This window comes from Haliaeetus leucocephalus, unplaced genomic scaffold, assembly GCF_000737465.1.
Source record: "Haliaeetus leucocephalus isolate CR32 unplaced genomic scaffold, Haliaeetus_leucocephalus-4.0 Scaffold702, whole genome shotgun sequence".
Taxonomy (NCBI): domain Eukaryota; kingdom Metazoa; phylum Chordata; class Aves; order Accipitriformes; family Accipitridae; genus Haliaeetus; species Haliaeetus leucocephalus.
In genome coordinates this window covers 4,622,456-4,643,906 of record NW_010973138.1, presented here as the reverse complement: position 1 = coordinate 4,643,906, position 21,451 = coordinate 4,622,456, and the positions used below count along the sequence as shown (strand labels likewise).

The window sequence follows — 21,451 nt, the reverse complement described above, 5'->3', positions numbered from 1 at the left end:
TCCTCCCCCGCCGGGGCCTTCGTGCCTTGCCGTCGTTCCGGCTTCTCGGTGCTCCGCCGTCGGTACGGAAGTAGTTGTTGCCCCGGGGGCTGGGTGGACGGGCGCGGTGCCGGTCCGCCGCTGCTCGCTCGGCCGGGGCGCGCCCCCGTCCGGAGCCGGGCTGGGGGCAGGGCCCGGGCAGCCGGGGGCTGAAAGGGAAGAGGTGCCGTGCCTGCCCGCGGGATTTCCCGCTTGTTGTAACCCCGTCCTGTGCCTCTGTCACAACGTGTAATGCCGCCGGGAGACGCGGCTTTATTGCCCTTGTCACGCAGTGCCCGGGCAGTAGCTGTAGCCGTAGTAAATCACAGCATTGAGAACTGGTCTTCCTTAAGCCGCCCTGTCAGTTTCTGTGGTGAAATTGTTACGGGATCGGTCCGCGGCGCTTGCAAAACCTGCGTTAACTTTGATTGCCTTGGTCGTAAGGAACAAGAATTTATCTGGTATTTGCTCTGTTTTCTTTAGCAGACATGAAGGTCATCACTTGTGAAATAGCGTGGCATAATAAGGAGCCTGTTTACAGCTTAGACTTCCAACATGGAGCTGATGGGAAGATCAATCGACTGGCCTCAGCAGGCGTGGACACAGCCGTTCGTGTAAGTTTCAAACCTGTTTGTTTTGGTTTTGTAGCATGTGCAGAGCAGGAGATGGCTTGCTGTCTGAGCTACTGGATTATTGGCTGGTACGTGACATCCATGGTGGATGGTTTAGGGAAAGACTGTACAGCTATATACAGAATGACTGTTACCCTTGGGTACTGTCCCTGAGTTCTGCTGCTGAGTGTTGAACTGTTATTTTTGGAAAATTACCTGCATTGACTGTTGGGTGATATTCCGGAGTAGTAACTGCTAACTTACGGCACAGTCTTGTGGGTTAGTGAGAAACGACTGGTTTTAATTTCTTTATGTTCATAAAAGTTGAATTCTATTTGTCATTTTGTACGTAGTGACTCAGTAATATGGTATCTTTTTACAGCCCTTTTCATTCAGCTTGAGATGCATCTCTCCTAGGTAATTTTGTGTTGGTGCTAGCAAACTTTGTTAGTCAGTTATTCATCCTTTTTGAGAATCACTTATGAAAATGTTGCATAGCACAAGCCCAAAAGATGTGGCTGTAGGATCTACCTTTGCAAAATCAGGCAATTGTTCTTCTCAAGTCTTAATGTACGTCAGGATTGTCCCCATCGTTCAATGATCTCTTGGTTTCTCTAAAAGCCTTAGCCCTAGTTGGAAGCATTGGGAAATTGAGTGTGCTGGGTGAACTGCATTTTTTTTACCTGGATGTTAGTCAACTCCTTAAATAAAGTTAATGGCCATGTGAGGCACAATTTCCTTTGCAGAGAAATAAATTGAATTTATTTATTTATGTATTTAACAGCTTCTCAATATGGAAGGTAGACATAGTGGTCAGTTTTTCTGAGTCCCCATCTGAGTACTTAAAAAAAAGCTGGCACATTTGCTTCCCCTGTTTTTTGAAGCTGAGAGTGAAACAGTAGGTTACCCATCACTGCTGGGCTGTTCATTTAATGTTTGAGTTCCTGTAGGTCGGTTCGGTATCTGGGCCTGGTGATTTCCTGTAAAATATTTTTTTTGCTTGTTTACTAAAATCTCTACTGCTAACCTTTCAATTTGAGACAGTTCCTCAAACTCATCCTGCAATAAAGAAGGGTTCCAACCGGGGACCCTCCCTGTGCTCCTTAGTAATGAACTCCAATGCAAAGAATTCATGTAGGTTCTCTGCTACATGTGTATGTATCTGTCTGTCTAGCTGTCCTTGCATAGCATTTTACATTTTAATTATCTTTTGGGCCTGCTTATGTTCTGTCAGGCTTCCATCACTTATTTGAAGAAGAAATAAAAAATACTCTAATAAGGTTTTGCTACCTGTGCAATAGGTACAGACAAAAGTCTTTCTTTTGTATTACTGCTGCATTTTCTTCTGAATAGGGAAATCCTCTGTTTTAGCAGAGAATTTGAGTTGTAAAGATCAGATTTATACTTACATTAGGGCTGGATTGGATCCAGATTTGTTTCTCAGGATCCTCAGTGCAGTACTTTGTGAAATATGCCAATACATCTTAATGTGTTTAGTAGCAAATTATTACAAATAGTAACTGCTGTGTTATGTGCATGATTAGAATGCCGCTTTCTTCTGGAGGTGGTAAATGGGATAAATGTCATTAAAAATTAGAGTTTTATTCTAGTAGCCTCAGCCAAAACTTTTCCCTTCCTCACTGGCAAATTGACTTCTTACCTGATGGTGTATGCATTTCAGGGATTTTGGCTCTATATGTAGGTTACTGAATATATATTTAAGTCATACTTATACATTTACATATTTTAGGGCCAGAAAAATAAAAGATACTGCTGCTACATCTTCTTTAGGAGGACTGTTGCATACAGGGGGAAAACTGGCAGAAGTTACAGAGGTCTTAATTCAGGCTGCTTCATTGTTTGGTATATTCCTATCAAGGCCTGGTTGTTGGTTTGGTTTGGTTTTTCTGAACTGAGCTGCATCCAAGAACAGATTATTTGAAACACCTAATGGGATTTAGCTGTCTGTGGCCTTAGTCCCAGAATATAGGGACATAACAGTGTTGCTCTTGTGGCTGAACCAGTGCACAAGTAGAGCAGTAGGAGTGGCATTATTATGCGCTGCAAAATCAAGAACAATTGGAATCAGGAATTCCCTAAGCCAGCATGGCTGGCGAAGTATCCATATCATGCAACTGTCTTAATGCTGTGGTTATGATCAGTGAGGAACTGGAATTATTATAATTCTTGCTCAAATCATCTGTTTGAAACCACTAAATCTATTGACCTTTGGGGTATCCTGCAAAACTCTTCAATTTGTTCAGACTTCTAAAGAGAGCTAAAATGTTTTTTTCTTCTGTAGTAATCAGCTTTTTTTTCAGACTGTTACAATGTGTTTTGAGGGATTTGTTAACAAGATTCTGTAATTCCATACTATTGAATCATTGTATTTGTAGGCTTGTCAAATACCTTTGAAGCTAGAGGTTGTCGATGACTGAAGAGAGAATGAAGTTATATGGTTGTTGGTTTTTTTTTTTTTTTTTTTTTTTCATTTATTGGAAATACTTAGTTATATATTTCACCAGACTAAAAAAAATACTGCAATATAATTACAGCTTGTGGTGGGTTGAGTATGGTTGGCCACCAGGTGCCCGCCATGCTGCTCTGTCACTCCCCCTTCTCAACAGGACGGGGAGAAAATACAATGGAAAAGCTCATGGGTCAAGATAAGGATGGGGAGATCACTTAATATTTACAGTCATGGGCAAAACAGACTCAACTCAGGGAAATTAATTTCTTGCCAATTAATAATGGAGTAGGATAGTGAGAAATAAGAACAAAACTGAAAACACCTTCCCTCACCCCTCCCTTCTTCACGGGCAGAACTCCACTCCCAAATTCTCTACCTCCTCCCCCTGAGCGGCACAGGGGGATGGGGAATGAGGGTTGTGGTCAGTTCATCACACATTGTCTCTGCTGCTCCTTCCTCCTCAGGGGGAGGACTCCTCACTCTTCCCCTGCTCCAGCGTGGGGTCCCACCCATGGGAGACAGTTCTCCATGAACTTCTCCAACGTGGGTCCCTCCCAAGGGCTGCAGTCCTTCAGGTACAGACTGCTCCAGCATGGGTTCCCCCACGGGGTCACAAGTCCTGCCAGAAAACCTGCTCCAGCGTGGGCTCCTCTCTCCACAGATCCGCAGGTCCCGCCAGGAGCCTGCTTCAGCGTGGGCTTCCCATGGGGTCACAGCCTTCTTCAGGCACCCACCTGCTCCGGTGTGGGGTCCTCCCTGGGCTGCAGGTGGAGATCTGTTCCACCGTGGACCTCCCTGGGCTGCAGGGGGACAGCCTGCCTCACCATGGTCTTCCCCACGGGCTGCAGGGGAATCTCTGCTCCAGTGCCTGGAGCATCTCCTCCCCCTCCTTCTTCACTGACCTGGGGGGCTGCAGGGTTGTTTCTCCCACGTATTCTCAATCCTCTTTCCCAGCTCCTGTTGTGCAACGTTTATTACCCTTTCTTAAATATGTTATCACAGAGGTGCCACCAGCATCACTGATAGGCTTAGCTTTGGCCAGATGCAGGATGGTCTCAGAGCTGGCTGGAACTGGCTGTGTCTAACATGGGGCAGCTTCTGGTGTATTCTCACAGAAGCCACCCCTGAAGCCTCCCCCAGCTACCAAAACCTTGCCACATAAACCCAGTACACAGCTGTGGCTCATAGAGGGAAAATTTGTGGTGCAACTGCAGCTTTAGCTCTGAAAGTTTCAGATAATAAGTTCAGAATGACTGCCCAAGGAGTAAATTGTGGATTAATGAAGCGGTGCATATATATTACATCTTGTCCCTGAAAACTGTCTGTAATGCTTTTGTAACTAGATATGGAAAGTAGAAAAAGGGCCAGATGGAAAAGCAATTGTGGAATTCTTGTCCAACCTTGCTCGCCATACCAAAGCAGTAAATGTTGTGCGCTTCTCTCCAACTGGTGAGATCCTAGCATCTGGAGGAGATGGTAAGAACTGCTTTTCATGTGTCTTATGCAAGATAATTGTAATGTTGAACTAAATGTCATGCATTAACAAAACAGTGAGTGGGAAGGAAAGAATCTTCATATGATTTCTTCTACAGATGCTGTTATTTTATTGTGGAAGCTGAATGATAGCAAAGAATTGGAACCATTAGTTTTTCAGGATGAAGATGAAGCTCACCTTAACAAGGAGAACTGGACAGTCATTAAAACTTTAAGGTAGCTTAATATTTTATGAGTTTGTTTTCTGTTGTGTGTTTTTGATTCCCCAGTGGCTTTTTTCGTCTGGTACAGTCTTCTGTTCAGTGTATGTAGAACATCAATGCTCTCTAAAATTTGCTTGCTCCAATATTCATCCTTTTATTGTATTTAACTTTTTTTGCTACATTGCCAACGTACAGGTTTGGGTAAGGCAGAAGATTTGGCATTTATGTGACATAACTGATGTGCTCTGAAATTTGTTCCTGAGATTTGCAGTCACTTAAAGCTTAGGACGGAGATATATAAAGTAAATGTGAAGTTTTATTTGCTAGTTTTATAGTGGAAATTTTGGTCACTATTAAAGCAAAAAGCATCAGTGGATAAAATGATTCATGCCAGATGATGGCTGTGAGGCTCGACCAATCTTTTTCAAGTACTTCATTTTAATGGTTGAAAATCTACTGTATCGTACAGCTTTCATTTCAAGTGTACGATGATTAATAAAATATGCACATTGTGCCTGCTAAGACTAAGTAAGTATTAGCTGATAGTGGCTAAGGCATCAAACCACCACTGGCAGTTGAACTACAACAGCGTTCTCACTCTTGGATGAAATCTGAAAGAAATTAGTGGTTCTGGAGTTGGAAATGCATTTTGAGTGAGCAGTATGTATAGCTCTGCCTTGCTTTCTGTGTGTATCTGTTAAAAGTTTTAGTCTCTGTCTATACTGATAAAATTGCTTATTTTTTGTAAAAAGTGTAAATTCTTAACTCTGCTATGCATAACTGATACATTCCTTGCAACTGCTGAGGTTTGTGTGAGAACAGTTTCAAAAGTGCTAGTGGGATTCTTGAAGTACCACCATGATCCTTTAGGAACATTAGAGTTAATCTCTTAAAACAAACAAATGCATGCAATCCCCCTTCCCCTTGGTGTTGCAATTATTTATTATTAAAGTTACCACACTGTATGATAAGTCTTCAAATGACAAGCAATAAACACTTTTTGATTAAGCCCTTTCAGGTGGTTCTGAATATCTTGCAATGTTTGTTCCACTATATCTAAATCAACCTTAATTTTCTGTTTCATGTGGTTCTGCTGAATATGCATGTTTGTTTACCACTTCTATGAAACCCATAAATTGAAGGAAGGTTTTCTTTAAGAGCAGCACTTCCTAATTGCTTTGGTGTAGTGTTTTGTCTTCTGTTTGCACAAATCCTAAAATGTTTGTTTCCAGATCTCTAGGTACAAATTCATAAATGACTTCAAATGTGGGGTTTTCATTGTCTGTGAAGAAGACCTGTTGAAAAGGCAGGCTTGTTTTAAATAGAAGTAGGATGTGCTTTTTTAAAATATTCTACCACTTTCTGAATATGGAATTTTTTTTTTAAAAGCTGAAAGTCATGCTGTTCATTTTACTTCAGTGATACTTCATTTGCCTCTGATTTTTTTTTTTTAACCTAAAAATGCATAAAACTCATGGTTACATGTAGCTGTAAATTTTTAAATTAATAATTGGTTTTTTTCTCTTCTGGCTTCTAGAGGCCACCTAGAAGATGTATATGATATTTGTTGGACCTCAGATGGAAATTACATGGCATCTGCTTCTGTAGATAACACAGCTATAATGTGGGATGTCAATAAAGGTAAATGCTATGTTTATCCCTTGTGTCCCCAATCCTGGTGGAAGTGCCTCATGGTATTTACCAGAATTGTTGAAAGCATCTTCTTTTGTGATTACTAGTTTTCTGGGATTGTGAGGCAGATAGCCCAGCACATAAAGATACCCTCAAGCGGCAAAATTTACACAGAAGTAATCCCTTTACCTTGGAGTATTCAGGAAATAAACTTCACCCAATCTTTTTTCTCCCCAAACTCCTAAAGCAGCTTGTATATTACTTATTCTACACCCCAACAAAAAAAACAAACAAAACTTGACTGGTATCGGGTAACTAACTACCTAGGTAAAAAAGGGGAAGCAAGTATAGGATGCAGGCTGTTTTACAATATGTGACTTTTTTTTTAGGCTCCATTAGGCAAAACACTTCTGTTCATTCTCATCCTACTGCAGTGGGATTGCTTGTACTCTCCAATTAAAGGCCCATCTATAGAAGTTCAGATAGTAACCAGCTAAGTTATGTTGCTTTACAACAGCTTGATGTTTTCTTATTAGCAGTGTAGTCATTACTTCCACTTTTAATTTAATGTGGAAATACTTTCTCTAAAGTTAACCTTTTGTCTCACGTTTCTATTATTTAGTGTCTAATTAAGAAAAATAAAGTAGAATCCAGCTTAATTTTTCAGAGCACGCACGTGTGAAAATATGAGTGTTCTGCTGCTGACGTTTTTTGTGTTCTTTTTGGGTGCTTAATGTCTCTCCCATCCAAACTGTCACATATACTCCTTTCAAAAAGTCTTTACCATAAATACATGAATGTTCAGTTAAGAATGTGTGTGCTTAGAGCGTAAGTATGTGTAGGGGCATTGTGACCAAATGTCTCCTGCATCTCAGAGTGCTTGTAACTTCTTTAAAGGGACATATCTATTAGAATTATTACTAAAAAAAGCTGGATGGCCTCTTAAGCTGATATATGTTACTTGTGTGTAATGTCTTCCATTCTCACTGCTTTCTTTTGGCATGCAATTAATGCCATGGAGGCCATTTGGTGTCTTCTAGGCAGAGAGACAGCTAGTAAGTTGGAAGTAAGAAGCCATTACTGGAAAATGTAGGCTTTGTGATTGAAGTTGCAGGTACGTGAAAGGAAAGAGTTTCACAGATAGCTTCCAGTAATACCCAGGCTAAAAGCTCGCATGGTTTTTTAAAAAAATGGCTGGAAGAAAACTAATAATAAAAATTCATAGGGTTGTTTGGTACAAAGAGAGCATCACTGGCTTAAGTCCTTGAGTTACAAACCGTTGGCAGCTTTACTGGGTATCCTGTAGAAATACCGCTATGTGTTTGCTCTGTTCTTACACTCTTCCTTAGGCATTTGTTGCTGGCCACTGTTGGAGACAGAATATTGCACCAGAAGGACATTTGATACTATGCAGCATGGCCTCCACTCTATTTGTGTAGTCTTTTTGAAGAGCTATTGTCTTTGAAACTTGTCAGCTTATAGTATTTCTTTGCAGCAAAGCAACACTTAACTAATAGGAAAAAACCCGACCTGTCACTAGTATCCAAAACAGTATTTTGTGAGAATTATCTGTAACTTTACTTCATCACGATGCTTTGGATCCGAGATATTCAGCTGTGGAAGAATGTGAGTTAGCACTGCTGTAGAATTGTTTCTGAAAGCTACCCATGGGTAAGCGTCAGTCAGCATGTGTGTAGCGTATTTTTTTCAGTGCTTGCTCAGCAGAGTAGATGAGTTTATACAGCCCCCCAGCTGGAAGTTATTTTTTAACACGGGAATTTCTGGCTCTGTATTCAGCCAAATTCAGTTAGCTGTTGAACAGTATTCTAGACTTGCCTAAAAAGTTTTTTTTTCTAAATCACAAAGGTTTTGAAATACTTCTGTTTTGAAATATACTCATCTTGCATGTTTAATGCCTAAGCCAAGCTGCTTATCTGAGTTAATTTGTAGGGAACAAGCCTTAAACTGGCATGTCACAATTTACCGTACTTGTGAAGATTCTAGAAATAAAGCAACTATTTCTGATATTCTTATCACGTACCATCAAGTTAACAGTTTGTATGTTTAAAAAATGATTTCTCTACGTTTTGAAATGTTTTGTCTTGTTTTATTTCTGAAATGAAGAAACGTTTTAAAACACATTTGAATTTAGAATCTGAAAACTGTTTGTAATTTCAGGACAGAAGGTTTCAATATTAAATGAACACAAGAGTTATGTCCAAGGAATAACCTGGGATCCTCTAGGCCAGTACATTGCAACTCTGAGTTGTGATAGGTGAGCTGTTGGTCTAAGTGTTTTGCCTTAGTATTCTTTCTTACTTGAGGATTAATTAAAAGCAAGTGTACAGGATAAATGTGACTTTTCTTTTAGTTTTATTCAGATCATCCTGTAAGAAGGTTGATGTGAAAGTAAAATGATACTTTAGTTAGTCTTTTTCTTGTGGTGAATGATTCCTGAAGTCTGAGTGTCCTCTCTAAGCAGCAAATAAGCTTATATAAACTTTTGTAGAAATTTTTCTTCAGGAAGTAAGTTTTCATTGTATTGGTCATTAGAGATACCAAATACATCTTAAGAGAGTGCTGAGTTCTCTGGTTGTTGATGAGCTAATAAGTTCATCCTTGTTGTTTTACAGAAAGATATAAACAGGTTAAGAAATCGGTTAAAATGTTTTTCCATTGATATCTTTCTTTTGCCCTCTTGCTCCTTCCATCCCCAACAGTTTTGTAAGTGATGTCATTGGGAAAGCTAAACACACACTTCATAAACTTGGCCCTTGTCAGAACTTTGAGTGAGCTTAAACTGTTTAGGGCATGTGTGCTGCTCTGAAGGGGTTCACAGCTGGCTAATAAATGTATGTCATCTGGCACCCACTGCAAAGAAAATTACAGTGGAAAAGTAGTTTTGATTTAAGATTTGCAATAGGCTCAGAAAAATGGTAAGTTAATGGCAACTAGGTCATTATGAGCCTCTGTCTTCTGATAATCGGTTATGTGAGATTTGTGTGCTTTTTATTAAAATGAACAGCAGTGAAACACAAGTAATAGAATGATGCACAACTTTTTCTTGGAGTGAAGTTGCAAGTGAGAGCATGAACTAATCTGAAGAGGGGAAATCTCCCACCCTCTCAGGTTTCAGATGCTTTTCTGCAAGGTTAGTGAATAGCATTGGCTCAGTGGGGATCTAACAGGAGCCAGGCCAGTTGCTAGGACTGGGCACTCAACAGCCCGGGGTGGGGAGACCTATTCCCCCTTTTGGGAGACCAGCTTAACCGTGTGACATACAGAGCCAGTAGTTCCACAAATGTCTTAAGCTGTCTGCCACAGCCTCATGTTCTGTTTTCTTTTCCTAGCTCTGTCCAGGATTCTTTGTGGAGCTGTTTCAGCACATTAAATCAGCAAAAAGCTGTCTGTTTTTTGTTAGGTTGGTTTTCTGCCAGCCTAACAAACGAACATAACTTGGTGAAGGTCAGAGCTGGCAGAAGGGAGGGGGTGGTGGGATGAGCAGTTGGATTTGCTTAGGCTACCTGCTGGTTTAGTGAGATGAAGTCAGGGGAGTTCCGTTGTTCTGTGCAGAGACGTACTCCAGCTTTCATTCATTCCAAAGGAAACTGAGGCATAGAGATGTAGCTAATTGTCTTTGAGGTGAGTTCGCACTCTGCAGGTGTCACTGATGGAGTTACACACTTCACTTGTAATAGAGAAGTAGCAATATGTTTATTGATATAAAACAGTGATTAAACAAAGTTTGATAGTAAATGTGACAGTGGTTTAACAAGATCCGATGGCAAGGTTCACTTGATATTTACTGCATAGAGGACAGGGTCAGACAAAACTGTCAGGGGCACCCTCCTTTTGAGTCATGAGGTTCAGAATGGACCCGCTTGCTTTCTAAACTCCTTCTCAGAGAGGAGTCTAGGTGTGGCTGGATCCAATCCTAGTCCCAGACTTGGTCAACTGTTTATTTCTAAAGGACTATATGTGCACAATCAATCCTTTATATCACTTAGCTAAGAGTTTGAAGTTTAGCATGCTATTAATCACTTACTAAGAATCTGTTGTGGCAAGAACTCTCTCAACCTCGAGCAGTGACCTTGAGAGGGGTCGCTACTCAAGGGGAGATGCTGGCGTGCAGCCCACTGCTGTGTAGGAATGCTCAACAGGCCCTGGGCTGTCCACTAGTTATGGCGTAACATAATTGACTCAGTCATATTTGCATACAGACTACAGACATTGCTTCTTCAAGATTTGGCTTGAGTCAGACATTGACCAGCACTGTGGTTTAGGTGGGTGCATTGTTCAAATTAGCCCTTGGCTATTTTGTTGTTATGTGTCTCCCCTGAATCCACTGTGAGCTGGGATACAGCCATCACGACCACATGCAACCATTATGACTGCCACTGGTGGTTATCACTTGAGCAGGATTACAGGACATACAGGTCAGGTTGAGGAGGGAGCACACCACCACAGCAGGAGCTTACTGGCTACTACAGCACAGGTAGGAATGGTGTGGCTGTTCACTGTGCACTAATTCCCTTATTCCTCCATGAATGCATATGCTGGTACTTCACAAACCTTATTGAGTCAAATAATTGTCAAGTGACTCATTGGTTATTTAGCCATCAAAACATGTACCCCCAGTGGTGTCTCATGAACAGAGTTATAATTAATCTGTGATCTTCATTTATATTTGGCAGTCCTGACTGAGAAGTGAGGTCCTGTAGTGTTGTATGAGACTTGGGGTGAAAGGAAGTTGTTCATGGCTAACTGTGCTCTCCACCATGTAGGGTCCTGCGGGTGTACAACACGCAAACCAAGCGTGTTGCATTCAATGTTACCAAGTTGCTGTCTGGATCAGGAGCTGAAGGAGAGGTACATTGTTCTGCTACTAATGGTACTGGAGAATGTGCTGGAGAATTTTATATGAGTTGTTCTATGAAACCAAAGGAGCAAATGTTTTCCATTCAAGTAACCCATATATCAGATATTTTGTCTCCTGTTTCACCTTTGCATGTTATAAATAGACACCACTTCAGGTTTCCTCCAACATCACAGAAGTGACTAAGAAAGAACACTGCCTGCTGCTGTTGATCTCTTGCAAGTTCAGCTGTTTAAAGTAGTAACACAATGTCTTTGATTGTAAATGTTAAAAATAGTATGCATAGTGAATTCTTAATAGGAAAAACTTCAAACGTGTCTTTCAGTAGTTTATTAATGGATATGATGTAGCAATAATATTTTAAAGTCAGCAGCCTGAAATTTTCAAAAAGGTAGTCTGATTTTTAGGAAAAATATGAATTTGGGAAAATTTAGGAAATTCTCTCTAACCCTAAGAGGGAAAACAAAGAGCTTTTTTCTCCCAAACAGTTCTAAGTGATAGTAAAATAACACCCCCAAGCTGGCTATAATCTTTTTAATTCTTTCTATTCCCTTTCTTTTTTTTGTGAAAACATTTGTAACAGTTTTATAGAGACTAAAGAACAGCCCTGACAGAGGTTGTTTTGCCATTATAGAAGTTCTCTTTAAACCTCTAATACTAGAGTTAAAATTAAATGCCTAAGGAACAGGCTTTTACATTGACTGTTAAATAATGTTGTTCTCCAGGTTATTACTGGTTTTTGATTACTGGTCTAATGTGACTGCTCTTGGAGTGTTTTGATTAGTAGCTGAAGAGGGATCAAGGACTATTTTTCTTAGCTGTGAAGAATTTATAGCACAGCAGAAAGTGAGTTTGAAGGAGCCATGGTTTTTAAACCATTTATTTTAGAAGTTCCATCAGGTTGGATTGTACAAATGGATGGTTTTTCTCATCTGAATTCCAGCTGACATGTTCGTGGCACTTTACACAATTGTATTTTCAATGTTACAGGCTAGGAGCTATCGGATGTTTCATGATGACAGCATGAAGTCATTTTTCCGCAGGCTCAGTTTTACTCCTGATGGCTCCTATTTACTCACGCCAGGTATGTGAGAAGTGTACTGTAACTTACATCGTATCTATTATTCTCTACTTTGAATGTGCATCAAGGTTGCTTTCAAACTGCCATTCCTCATTCTTCCTATTGAAGGAAATAGAGACTCCACAATACTCTTCTGTTAGCAGTCCAGAAATCAACTTTCTCCTGTGATAAAAACTATATTTATGGCATTTTCTGAACTGAGACATGTAAATTGCAACAATACAGCTCTGTTAAAACAGTAAAGAAGAATAATGAGTGGTTTCTTTTGACTGGTCTCTCTTTGTTTGTATCCTTTCTTAAGAACATACTGCAGTCATAGTAAAAATAACATTGCAAGGGGGAGATCAGTTTGCCCATATAAGCACTGCTTTTATAGATGTCTGGCAACATCAAAAAGAGGCTTTGAGGGGGAAGTATATAAGGGAAACAAAAACAGCACTAAATAAATATTTGGGATGCCTTTTTAGGTTGTGTTCAGGTTGCACAGCTCTTGCCCAACTGACAAGCCTAATTCCTGAGAAGTAGAATGTTTATGGACATAAAGTAAGCCTAATTCCTGAGAAGTAGAATGTTTATGGACATAAAGTGTGTACTCAGTACCTTTTTGAGTTGATGAGTAATGTTTTAACCTTTATTTTTGCAGCTGGCTGTGTTGAATCGGGCGAAAATGTAACAAACACCACATATGTTTTCTCCAGAAACAATCTTAAAAGGTAGAGTTTAATAAGATCAAAATATCTTTTTATTAAAAAAAAAAAAAAAAGAAAGAAATGCTGTTTTCTGAAATACTGATTCTTTATAAAAGGCCCATGGGTCACCTGCCATGTCCTGGAAAGGCAACTCTTGCTGTTCGCTGCTGCCCAGTCTACTTTGAGTTGAGACGAGCATTTAATAAAGGTACTGTAAATCCTTCAGGGAGTATGATTTTACAGCAAATATGTGAAAAGGCCAATGTGGCTGTTTACTATTTTATGCCCTAGCCTTTTAACATTCCATTAAGATAGTGTTGTACCACATCTTAGAAGCTGTTTCCTGATTCTAAGACCCCGAATTCACCTTAAGTACCTTGTGAGTAGCTTTTGATATGGTGGATAAATGTTCTTACTTGGCTTCTTAGGCTACAGAAACACTGTTTAATATTTTTCTTTAACTTTTAACCATTTTGTGTGAGTAAAAGTAAATAACTTGGCTTAGCACTGAAGGAGTGGCCCAGTGAAATATTTTCTGTTAGTCTCAACTACCCACATCACAGAAGCACCAGAGAGTGGGTATAGTTTGCAACAACCATTGATGTTTATTCAAGGAAGCCATACCTGAAGCAGTGCTGGTGTTACTGGCCAGAACAGGAGTTCTGAGGTGGGGAAAGGATTGTATGAAGTTGCATAAGAACTTACCTGGAGATTGAAATCCAGCCTTAGTGTAAGCCCAGTGGGTCCAGGAGTGTTTATATTTTAGCAGGACTGGTCTTACTCTGCTGAAAAGGCAGAGCTTTGCTCCTGTCTTTAGAGGGTCGATTTGTAGTATTCCTTACAGGATTTAGAGATTACCTGTTGTTGTGTTCTGTATTTTCATCATTATCTTTAGATCCATTGTAATGGTGTGTTGCAAAGTAAGGAGATGACTGTCTGCTGTTCGTGTCTCTAGCTCCTCTAAACAGAATGTTTAGGTTCTGCCACATACACCCAGAGAAGTGAAAATCTGTGGTAGTCTAGAAATCTATAGATGTGAGGAGCTTACATTATGTTAATGTTAATGGCCTGTCTTAGTGCATAGCTTCCATAATCATCATAGAACTGAACAGGAGCTCTATATACTAGGAATTTCTGAAAGCAGCTAGCTAGCACTCAGCTTCCAGTGGAAGTTGGAATAATCTGGCCTTACAAAGAGCTAGTGTTGCAATGAAAAGACTAGCTAGGAGCCGAACCCAAGATAACACAAATAGAGCTAAATTCATTGTTTTGACTGAGTCATACAAAATATAACATGGTGGTATAAATTTGTCATGACCTTGATTTACACTATATCCTCAGGTGTGGGGTTTTTGACTTTAATACTAAAGTTCCTATAAATATGCTGAAAAATTTCAGCTGGAAAATACATGGCAAACTTTACAAAACAAAATAATAACAATCCAGATAGACAAAGCTTCTGCCAATTTCTCCCTCTTCAGCTAAGACAATACAGGGCAAACTTCAGGCAACAGAAATGTTAGTGCTTGCCATTAAACTTTACATTTTATACAAGTTCTATCTTCTCAGCCATTATCTTGATACTGATTAATAATGAAATCTTTATTTAGATTCATGACTAAGCTAGTGCAGTTACTACCTTGCAATGAATGCAAGACAGAATTCTGAATGTGTTCATTTCTTTGCATTCTAGATGAAATCAGTCAGAAATCATCTCCTGCTCTATTTAATCTGCCCTATCGATTGGTGTTTGCTGTTGCTTCAGGAGATTCTGTGCTTTTTTATGATACTGAGCAGTCCTTCCCCTTTGGTTATGTTTCTAACATCCATTATCACACCCTGAGTGACATTTCATGGTAGGTAATTGTTACATTCTTAAGATTTGTTGTGATGGGGGAAATGTCCTTTTTACACATTGAAGTTCTGAAAAACATCTTGTGTCTTACTTTATTCTTATATTTTGTTTATGATGTGCATGTGGTCACTGTCATCACAGTGTCTGAACAGCAAGCCACCTCTTTTTTGGCCTGTAAACTGGACAATCATTGTTCTTTATTAGTTGGGAAACAAGGTGCAAGCACTCTGGGGACAAGCAGATGGAAATTTTTGTGAAAGCTAATGTAGTGGGTGCCCATGAAAAGTACTCATTGTTCAGGCAGTATAACTGGCAATAATGAACTTATTTGGAGGTTTTGGAAGTCATCTGTCGGAGTTCAGGTGTCTGTATCCTGGCCAAATTCTGGTTTATCTGCACAGTTCTTGGTGGTTCTTCATGTATGGGATTAAGTAATTTATCTGATGTGATGCGGGGAGTCAGAACTGGAGCTGAAAATTGAACCCAAGTCTTCCAATCAGGATATACCCCTGTGCTTCTTCTCTCATGCTTTTCTAGCCAGTATCCCTAAGCTGAGGACCTTCAGGAGGCTGCTTTTTCAGAAGTTATAATTGATGTTCAGACACTGTGAACACCGTTGTGTGTCAGGAGGAGGGGAGTGGAAGAGAATAGAAAATCAAGTGCTTTTAATCAGTGATAGATAGACATTATTTGGTGAAATGAGCACGAAGAGCCCATTCAGGTGAGCACCACAGTGATTCTGAGCATTGCACAAGGAAGGGAGCCAAAGAGCTTGAACTGCTCTGCTAGTCTGAACGAAGAGAGCCATATTTCAGCCATATTTCAGAAACTGTGGCTGAAGAATTGTGTACCTGCAATTGAACCATGCTTTGTGCTAGCTTAAGTGCTGGCAGCAGCATATTGCAGGTCATCACAGATGACACCAGAGAGATTAAATCAAATGCGAAGGCCAGAATTGAAGATCTTTTGTTCATTTGAATTAGATGTCTTTCACTTGACTGCAGTTTTATTTAAATGTATATGTGTACCTGGGTAAGGGAGGAGGAAAAGACAGGTACAGCATGTGTTATAGATGGGGGGGTAAGGGTTGAAGGAAAGTTCTGGCCTTTACTCTTAATGGAAAAAAAAAAATCGCAAATAGGTCCAGCGATGGAGCCTTTCTTGCTATTTCTTCCATGGATGGATACTGTTCATTTGTTACCTTTGAGAAGGATGAACTGGGAATAGCACTGAAGGAGAAGCCACAGATAAATGTCAGGACTTCTGGTGCAACAGAGAAGAAAGTGAAAAAGAGCCAGTCGCACAAAGTCATTTCCCCGGGCTCTAAGCTGACAGAGGGGACTCCTCCCGGCAGGGTCACCGATCCCAGCACTCCCACCCTCCAACCTAGAACACCTACAGCTGTCGGTAAGGACTTGCCTTCCACACCTGTAAGCATAAAAAATGTTCCAGTCTCATCTTCAGATGAGAGGAAAATCAGCCAGTCAGCCAGCCAGAGCACTAAAGTAAACCAGCCCAGGAGGATTACTCTCAACACTTTACAAGCATGGAGCAAGACGCCAAGGTGAGATTTATATTGCTGTTTCCAGTCATAAATACGAAGGCCAAGACAAGCTGTGCTTGTGCTACATTTAAAGGTTGAGGTTTAGACATAAATTCCTAGCCCTGTGTCTTGGTGGTAGCTGTCTTGACATGGAACTTTTTGTTCCAGTTGTACTGCAACTGAAAGGTCAAAATGCCTCCTGAATCTTAAATGTACAGCTTTTATATTTCTGTCTGAAATGTGAGGCAGTAACAAAGTTAACCTGACCATTACGCCTGATCTGTATGGCAGCAACAGGTGTCTGTCTTCAGTTCCCATTTTCTGTACAAAGAGGGTACCTGAAGCTTTCAGCTGACAAGAACTATGTAAAGACCCTTCTGACAAGAAATATTTTAAGAATGCAAGTCTAGACAGACACTCAGTGTGCACAGTCATGGATGTGGGACTTAATGCATTGATTGAGGTTATTTCCTAAGGTGAAGATGTAGGTTTTTAGAAATTGCCCGTAATCCATGTATTGATTGTTAAACAGCCTGCAGTAGAAGATCCTGAGCTGGTGTGCGACAGTAAGGAGGCAACGATGCAAATAGAGATCTAGACCTTGTCAGCAAAACAAGGCTATTTTAGAATTAAAGGAGATTATTATAACTTCTCATAGGAATGTTTTAATTAGTAGATGGCTAGGGAGGAAGTGGTGAACAAGAAAGCAGGATTGTGGCTTTCATCAACAACCACAAAGAAAAATCTTGGGAGATGATGGCTTTCTACACACCAGTGTTCATCTCTACTGGAAGTAACAAGTCAAAGGGTTGTACGTAGTTGAAAGTGGCTTTAGCCTGGAGGGTGGGGAACTGATGCAGCTAATTAGTCTTTTTATTTTTGAGAGAAACTATTTAATCATATCAACTGATGATGCCATGAGTGTTGTCTTGGAGTAGCATGCATGGTGGTACTTGTAAGACTTTTTTTTTTTTTTTATGGTTCAATCCTCTGCCACTTTTGTGCTTAATTTTTAAGTACTGTCCAGAAGAGATTTAGCAGAACAAAATAGATTTGCAGTAATTATTAGTGGACCTCAGCAGGCAAAAGAATTCCCTAGTGTTTTATGAATCTAAAGTGTTAACATGGACAGGGCTAGGGCATAGTAAGTGCAGCCAGTCTTAATTTTAAAATTTTTGACCAAGATACTGTGCTCTGAAGGTGAATATCAAGCACTGTGCCACATATAACATATGTAAAAGTACTTTCTAGTGGAAAAGATCACTAGTGATATTTAAAGTACTTCTAAAAAATGCTTTATTTAACATATAACAAGAATAAAAAATGCATAGTAAAATATATCTAAAATAGATTTAAATTTAACTGATTCTATCTGAAGTAAATCTTTAAGTAAAGTATTTGTGGAAATGATGGCTTTAAAGCAATTGAACTGTTTCTGTTTCTGCTTTTTTAAAGGAGAGTAAACTTGATTCCACTGAAGCCAGATATGACAACCTCTGCATATACAGATACAGTTCCTATACCTCCTTCCTCAGAACAGGAACGTGGTAAGCTTTTGTGGCTATGAATAGCCAGCAAAGTCTTTTGCCAATCAGTTCTTTCCATTATAGGGTTCTGTTATAAGCTTATAACACAAGCACAATCAAGCACAAACCTAAACCTAGCTGCAGGTTTTACACCTTCTTCATTGTCTTGGTGTGTTTGAAAGGTACTTTTGACAATATGAAATGTGTGCTCACTGTGGTTGCTCTTGGGCAGCTGCTTACGTGACAATATGTCACCACAGTTTTTATAGTAATGGGTGCATTAGCTGACACTGAAACCAAGAAGAGTAAATTCCCTTGGATGTAATGTCCTCCAGGTCTTAACAGATGAGTTTAAGACCCTTATACTTTTAGCACATCATTGTTTCAGTTGCTGGACTCTCTCCAACCAGTGTTGGGGTTTTTTTTGGTGAGTGCTGAATTGTTTGTGAATTCAGCAAATGAATTTACTTTCTTAATCTGGTTTTGCTTAGCCTAAATGATTTTCCTATCTGCCTGTTTCAGAGAGGCCGTTACCATCTGATGACAGTCTTCAAAATCCTCCAGCATCGAAACGACCTAGAACTGAGGAATTGTCTCTTTCTACATCTGCTGAAAGTCAAGTCAGCTGCAATTCAAACAAATAAAGGCTGAGCTTTTAGTAGACTCTTCACAGTCTGAAGGCAATCCAGCCATATCTGAGAGTACATTTATTTTGCAAATGTTAAATCCTCAATTCCTGATTAAAGTACCGTACACATATTTGACGTAGTGCTGTGAAGAAAGAAACTGGCAGTAGAAGACACAGATTTCAGGAATGTAGCTTTGCAGAAGAGGAAATAGTTGGGAAGTGACTTCTAAGTGTGTTTCTACTTCTTGAAGACAGCATTCTTCAAGAAATGCCACAGCTTAAGGAAATCAGGAAAATCTGGGTATTAAAAAGCCATACAGTAACCTAAAAGTCTCCATCAAAGTCCCTAAGTTGATGTTTATAAAGTATTGTACCTTCCAGTAACCTGTCTGGCAAAAGAATAGAATTTCTAAGGACTTAAATGCATTCATAATGATTTAATGTGGTTTAAGACAAAAAAAAGAAGAAACCGTTTTATTCAAGTATCTTTGCTTATATGTTTAGCAGTGTGCAAAATAATTCATGCTGTCCAGTACATGTGGAATGGAAGCTGATGTTCGCATGCTCTGAATGCAGCAGCCTACAGTATGACTGATATGACTGAAACATAAATCAGAACTTGTAACTGCAAGAAACAAGAAAGCAGAAGGAAGAAACCATCTGAAGACCTGTTATAAGCATTAAACAGCAGAAGGAAGTTCTTAATTGTTTATTTTCTGTGTTTAAAGAAAAAAAGCAGACATGAGATTTTTCTGAGGTGGCAGTATTTGACCATATGCATCAGAAGTTTTCACCCATTTTTCCAAATCTTAACTCCCTTAGCCAATAAAATATAAATCCAATGTATGTTAAACTTCTATAAGTTGATTTCTTTTTAGCATTTAATACTTGTGCTAAGCATTTAGCATTTAATAATTGAACTAAGACCTGCAAATTGAAAACAATAAGTCCAAAATATTTGAAAATCACTACTCTGGATTTGCTATGGTGTGCAGACTTGGCCTGTAGAAGTAGAATGCTCAACCACAGTATTCTGAGCTCATCCACTTCATTTTGTTTAACATCATGGACTTAATTTAAAAAGTAAGATAATTCTTAAAATGTGAATAGTCGTTCTAGCTGGTGATAGCATGTAGAAGTTTTAAACAGAATTTTTTCTCATAGTTTAGGCTATTTTTCTATCATTTGAAGTTCCACAGCACACAGGAGGGGAAAGCTGCAATTCATATTAAAGCTCTTTTGACTTTCATTCTTCCCTGGATTTGGTTGTTTTTAAGGTGTGTAATTTACTTAGCATTTGTTTTCTGTCAGTTTCTAAGAAAGTGGACTAATACTTCAGAAAAGCAGAAATACAAATGTTTCAGAAGTGATTAATAAAAGTTAATAGGGAGGAAATATTAACAAATACCTATGTCAGTGTTTCAGGCAAATGAAGTGAGTTGCCTACAATTTAATTTCAACAGTAATTAATAAGCAAAGAGTTGTAGGAAACTAACTGTATCTTTGCTTTCAATCACAGAGATGAGGGTGGAGCTTTGTTAGACTTCAAAAGTGGGTTTTCTTCTAGAGAGGAATATAAAGACTTAATTACCAAGCAAAGCCACATCTAAAACTTTTTTCCCCAAAAGTTTATAGAGCTATCTGAATTGATAGCTGAAGCAGATATCTGTAACTAGCATGCATTGCCTGACTTGCTATTTTATGTTTTGTCCAGTTTGAGCTCAAAGAACATTGGTAGTTCATCTTTCTGTGGGACAGTGACCCACTTAGTACAGTACTGCAGTGTTTTGTTTTGTGCACTGCAAAGGATCCTTTGAATTCAAACTTACACTTCTAAATACTAATTGCAAAGCTATCCTGATAGGTATTTTTAAATCTTTTGTTGTTGTTGTTGTTTTTTACACAGTGTATTTCACTGTAAACTACTCTTTCTGTTGAAAACTGGTAGGTTGAGTATATTATTTTAGTGTCATTGGCATACCTGGTCTCTGTGGTCTTCAGTCTTCAGATGCAATTAATTGCCAGAGTATTCAACTTTATTTCATACCTTAACCATTCAGGTGACATCCGCATTTGTTTATGTGGTTCCTCAGCTTATTTTTGTTCTGCCTTACAATCTAATAGGAGCTGTAAAGTTAATGTGGCTTTCATAGCTGCCATTTGGAGACTATTTTCACATCATGATCTCTGTCAGAATGCTCTATCTGATATTTCATCTTCCCTAATAGGAATTTTTTCTGTTTAGTTCTAGTTGTCTCTTGCCACTATGATTTTCTGCTTCTCTTCTCTGTTGATTCTGTTACTTATACACTACTCTGTCAAATTTATACGGCACTAGCTTTTTAACCTTTTTCTATAAATGGATACCATCATTTGTATACTAAATTACCATCTTTAACACTGTGGCAGTCAGAACTGTAGATTCCTGGGTTTTGTGATTCCTCTTTCAGTCTCCAAGGGGCTATCCCCACCTAACATTCATACTTAAGAAATTGAAAACTATTCGTACACTGTTTATAGAAAGTGGGTTCATGTTTTGTCATGCACTAGACTCTGCTTCAAGACAGAACATGCCTGGTGCTGTTTCAGTTCTTTCTTGACTGCTTCATAAGGTGATGTATTGCCTAGACATAATTCTTTCAAGGGTGCACATTAGTCCAGTTTTGGCTTAAATGTTATTTTTGATTGGCCAGCTGAATTGTTCGTACTTCAAATGGACCCTGAGTTCATATTCCAGCTGTGAATGTGGTGTAGGTGCTGTCTTAGGTCACATTTTGCTCAGTGCCTTCTGTAAGGATCTTACCTGCTTTGAGGACTATTATCCT

At 39.4% G+C, this 21,451-nt stretch overlaps 1 protein-coding gene across 1 annotated transcript; it reads left to right on the top strand.

The window, feature by feature from the left end:
* Nucleotides 1-505: 505 nt before the first annotated feature.
* CHAF1B (chromatin assembly factor 1, subunit B (p60)) lies at nucleotides 506-19,029 on the top strand. The gene is made up of 13 exons (XM_010580342.1): nucleotides 506-632; nucleotides 4,443-4,575; nucleotides 4,692-4,809; nucleotides 6,334-6,437; nucleotides 8,607-8,703; nucleotides 11,213-11,297; nucleotides 12,295-12,388; nucleotides 13,029-13,098; nucleotides 13,191-13,282; nucleotides 14,768-14,930; nucleotides 16,071-16,493; nucleotides 17,928-18,019; nucleotides 18,521-19,029. Exons 1-13 carry the CDS (start codon nucleotides 507-509, stop codon nucleotides 18,640-18,642), a joined length of 1,719 nt encoding a protein of 572 aa, XP_010578644.1. The 5' UTR covers nucleotide 506; the 3' UTR covers nucleotides 18,643-19,029.
* Nucleotides 19,030-21,451: the final 2,422 nt, after the last annotated feature.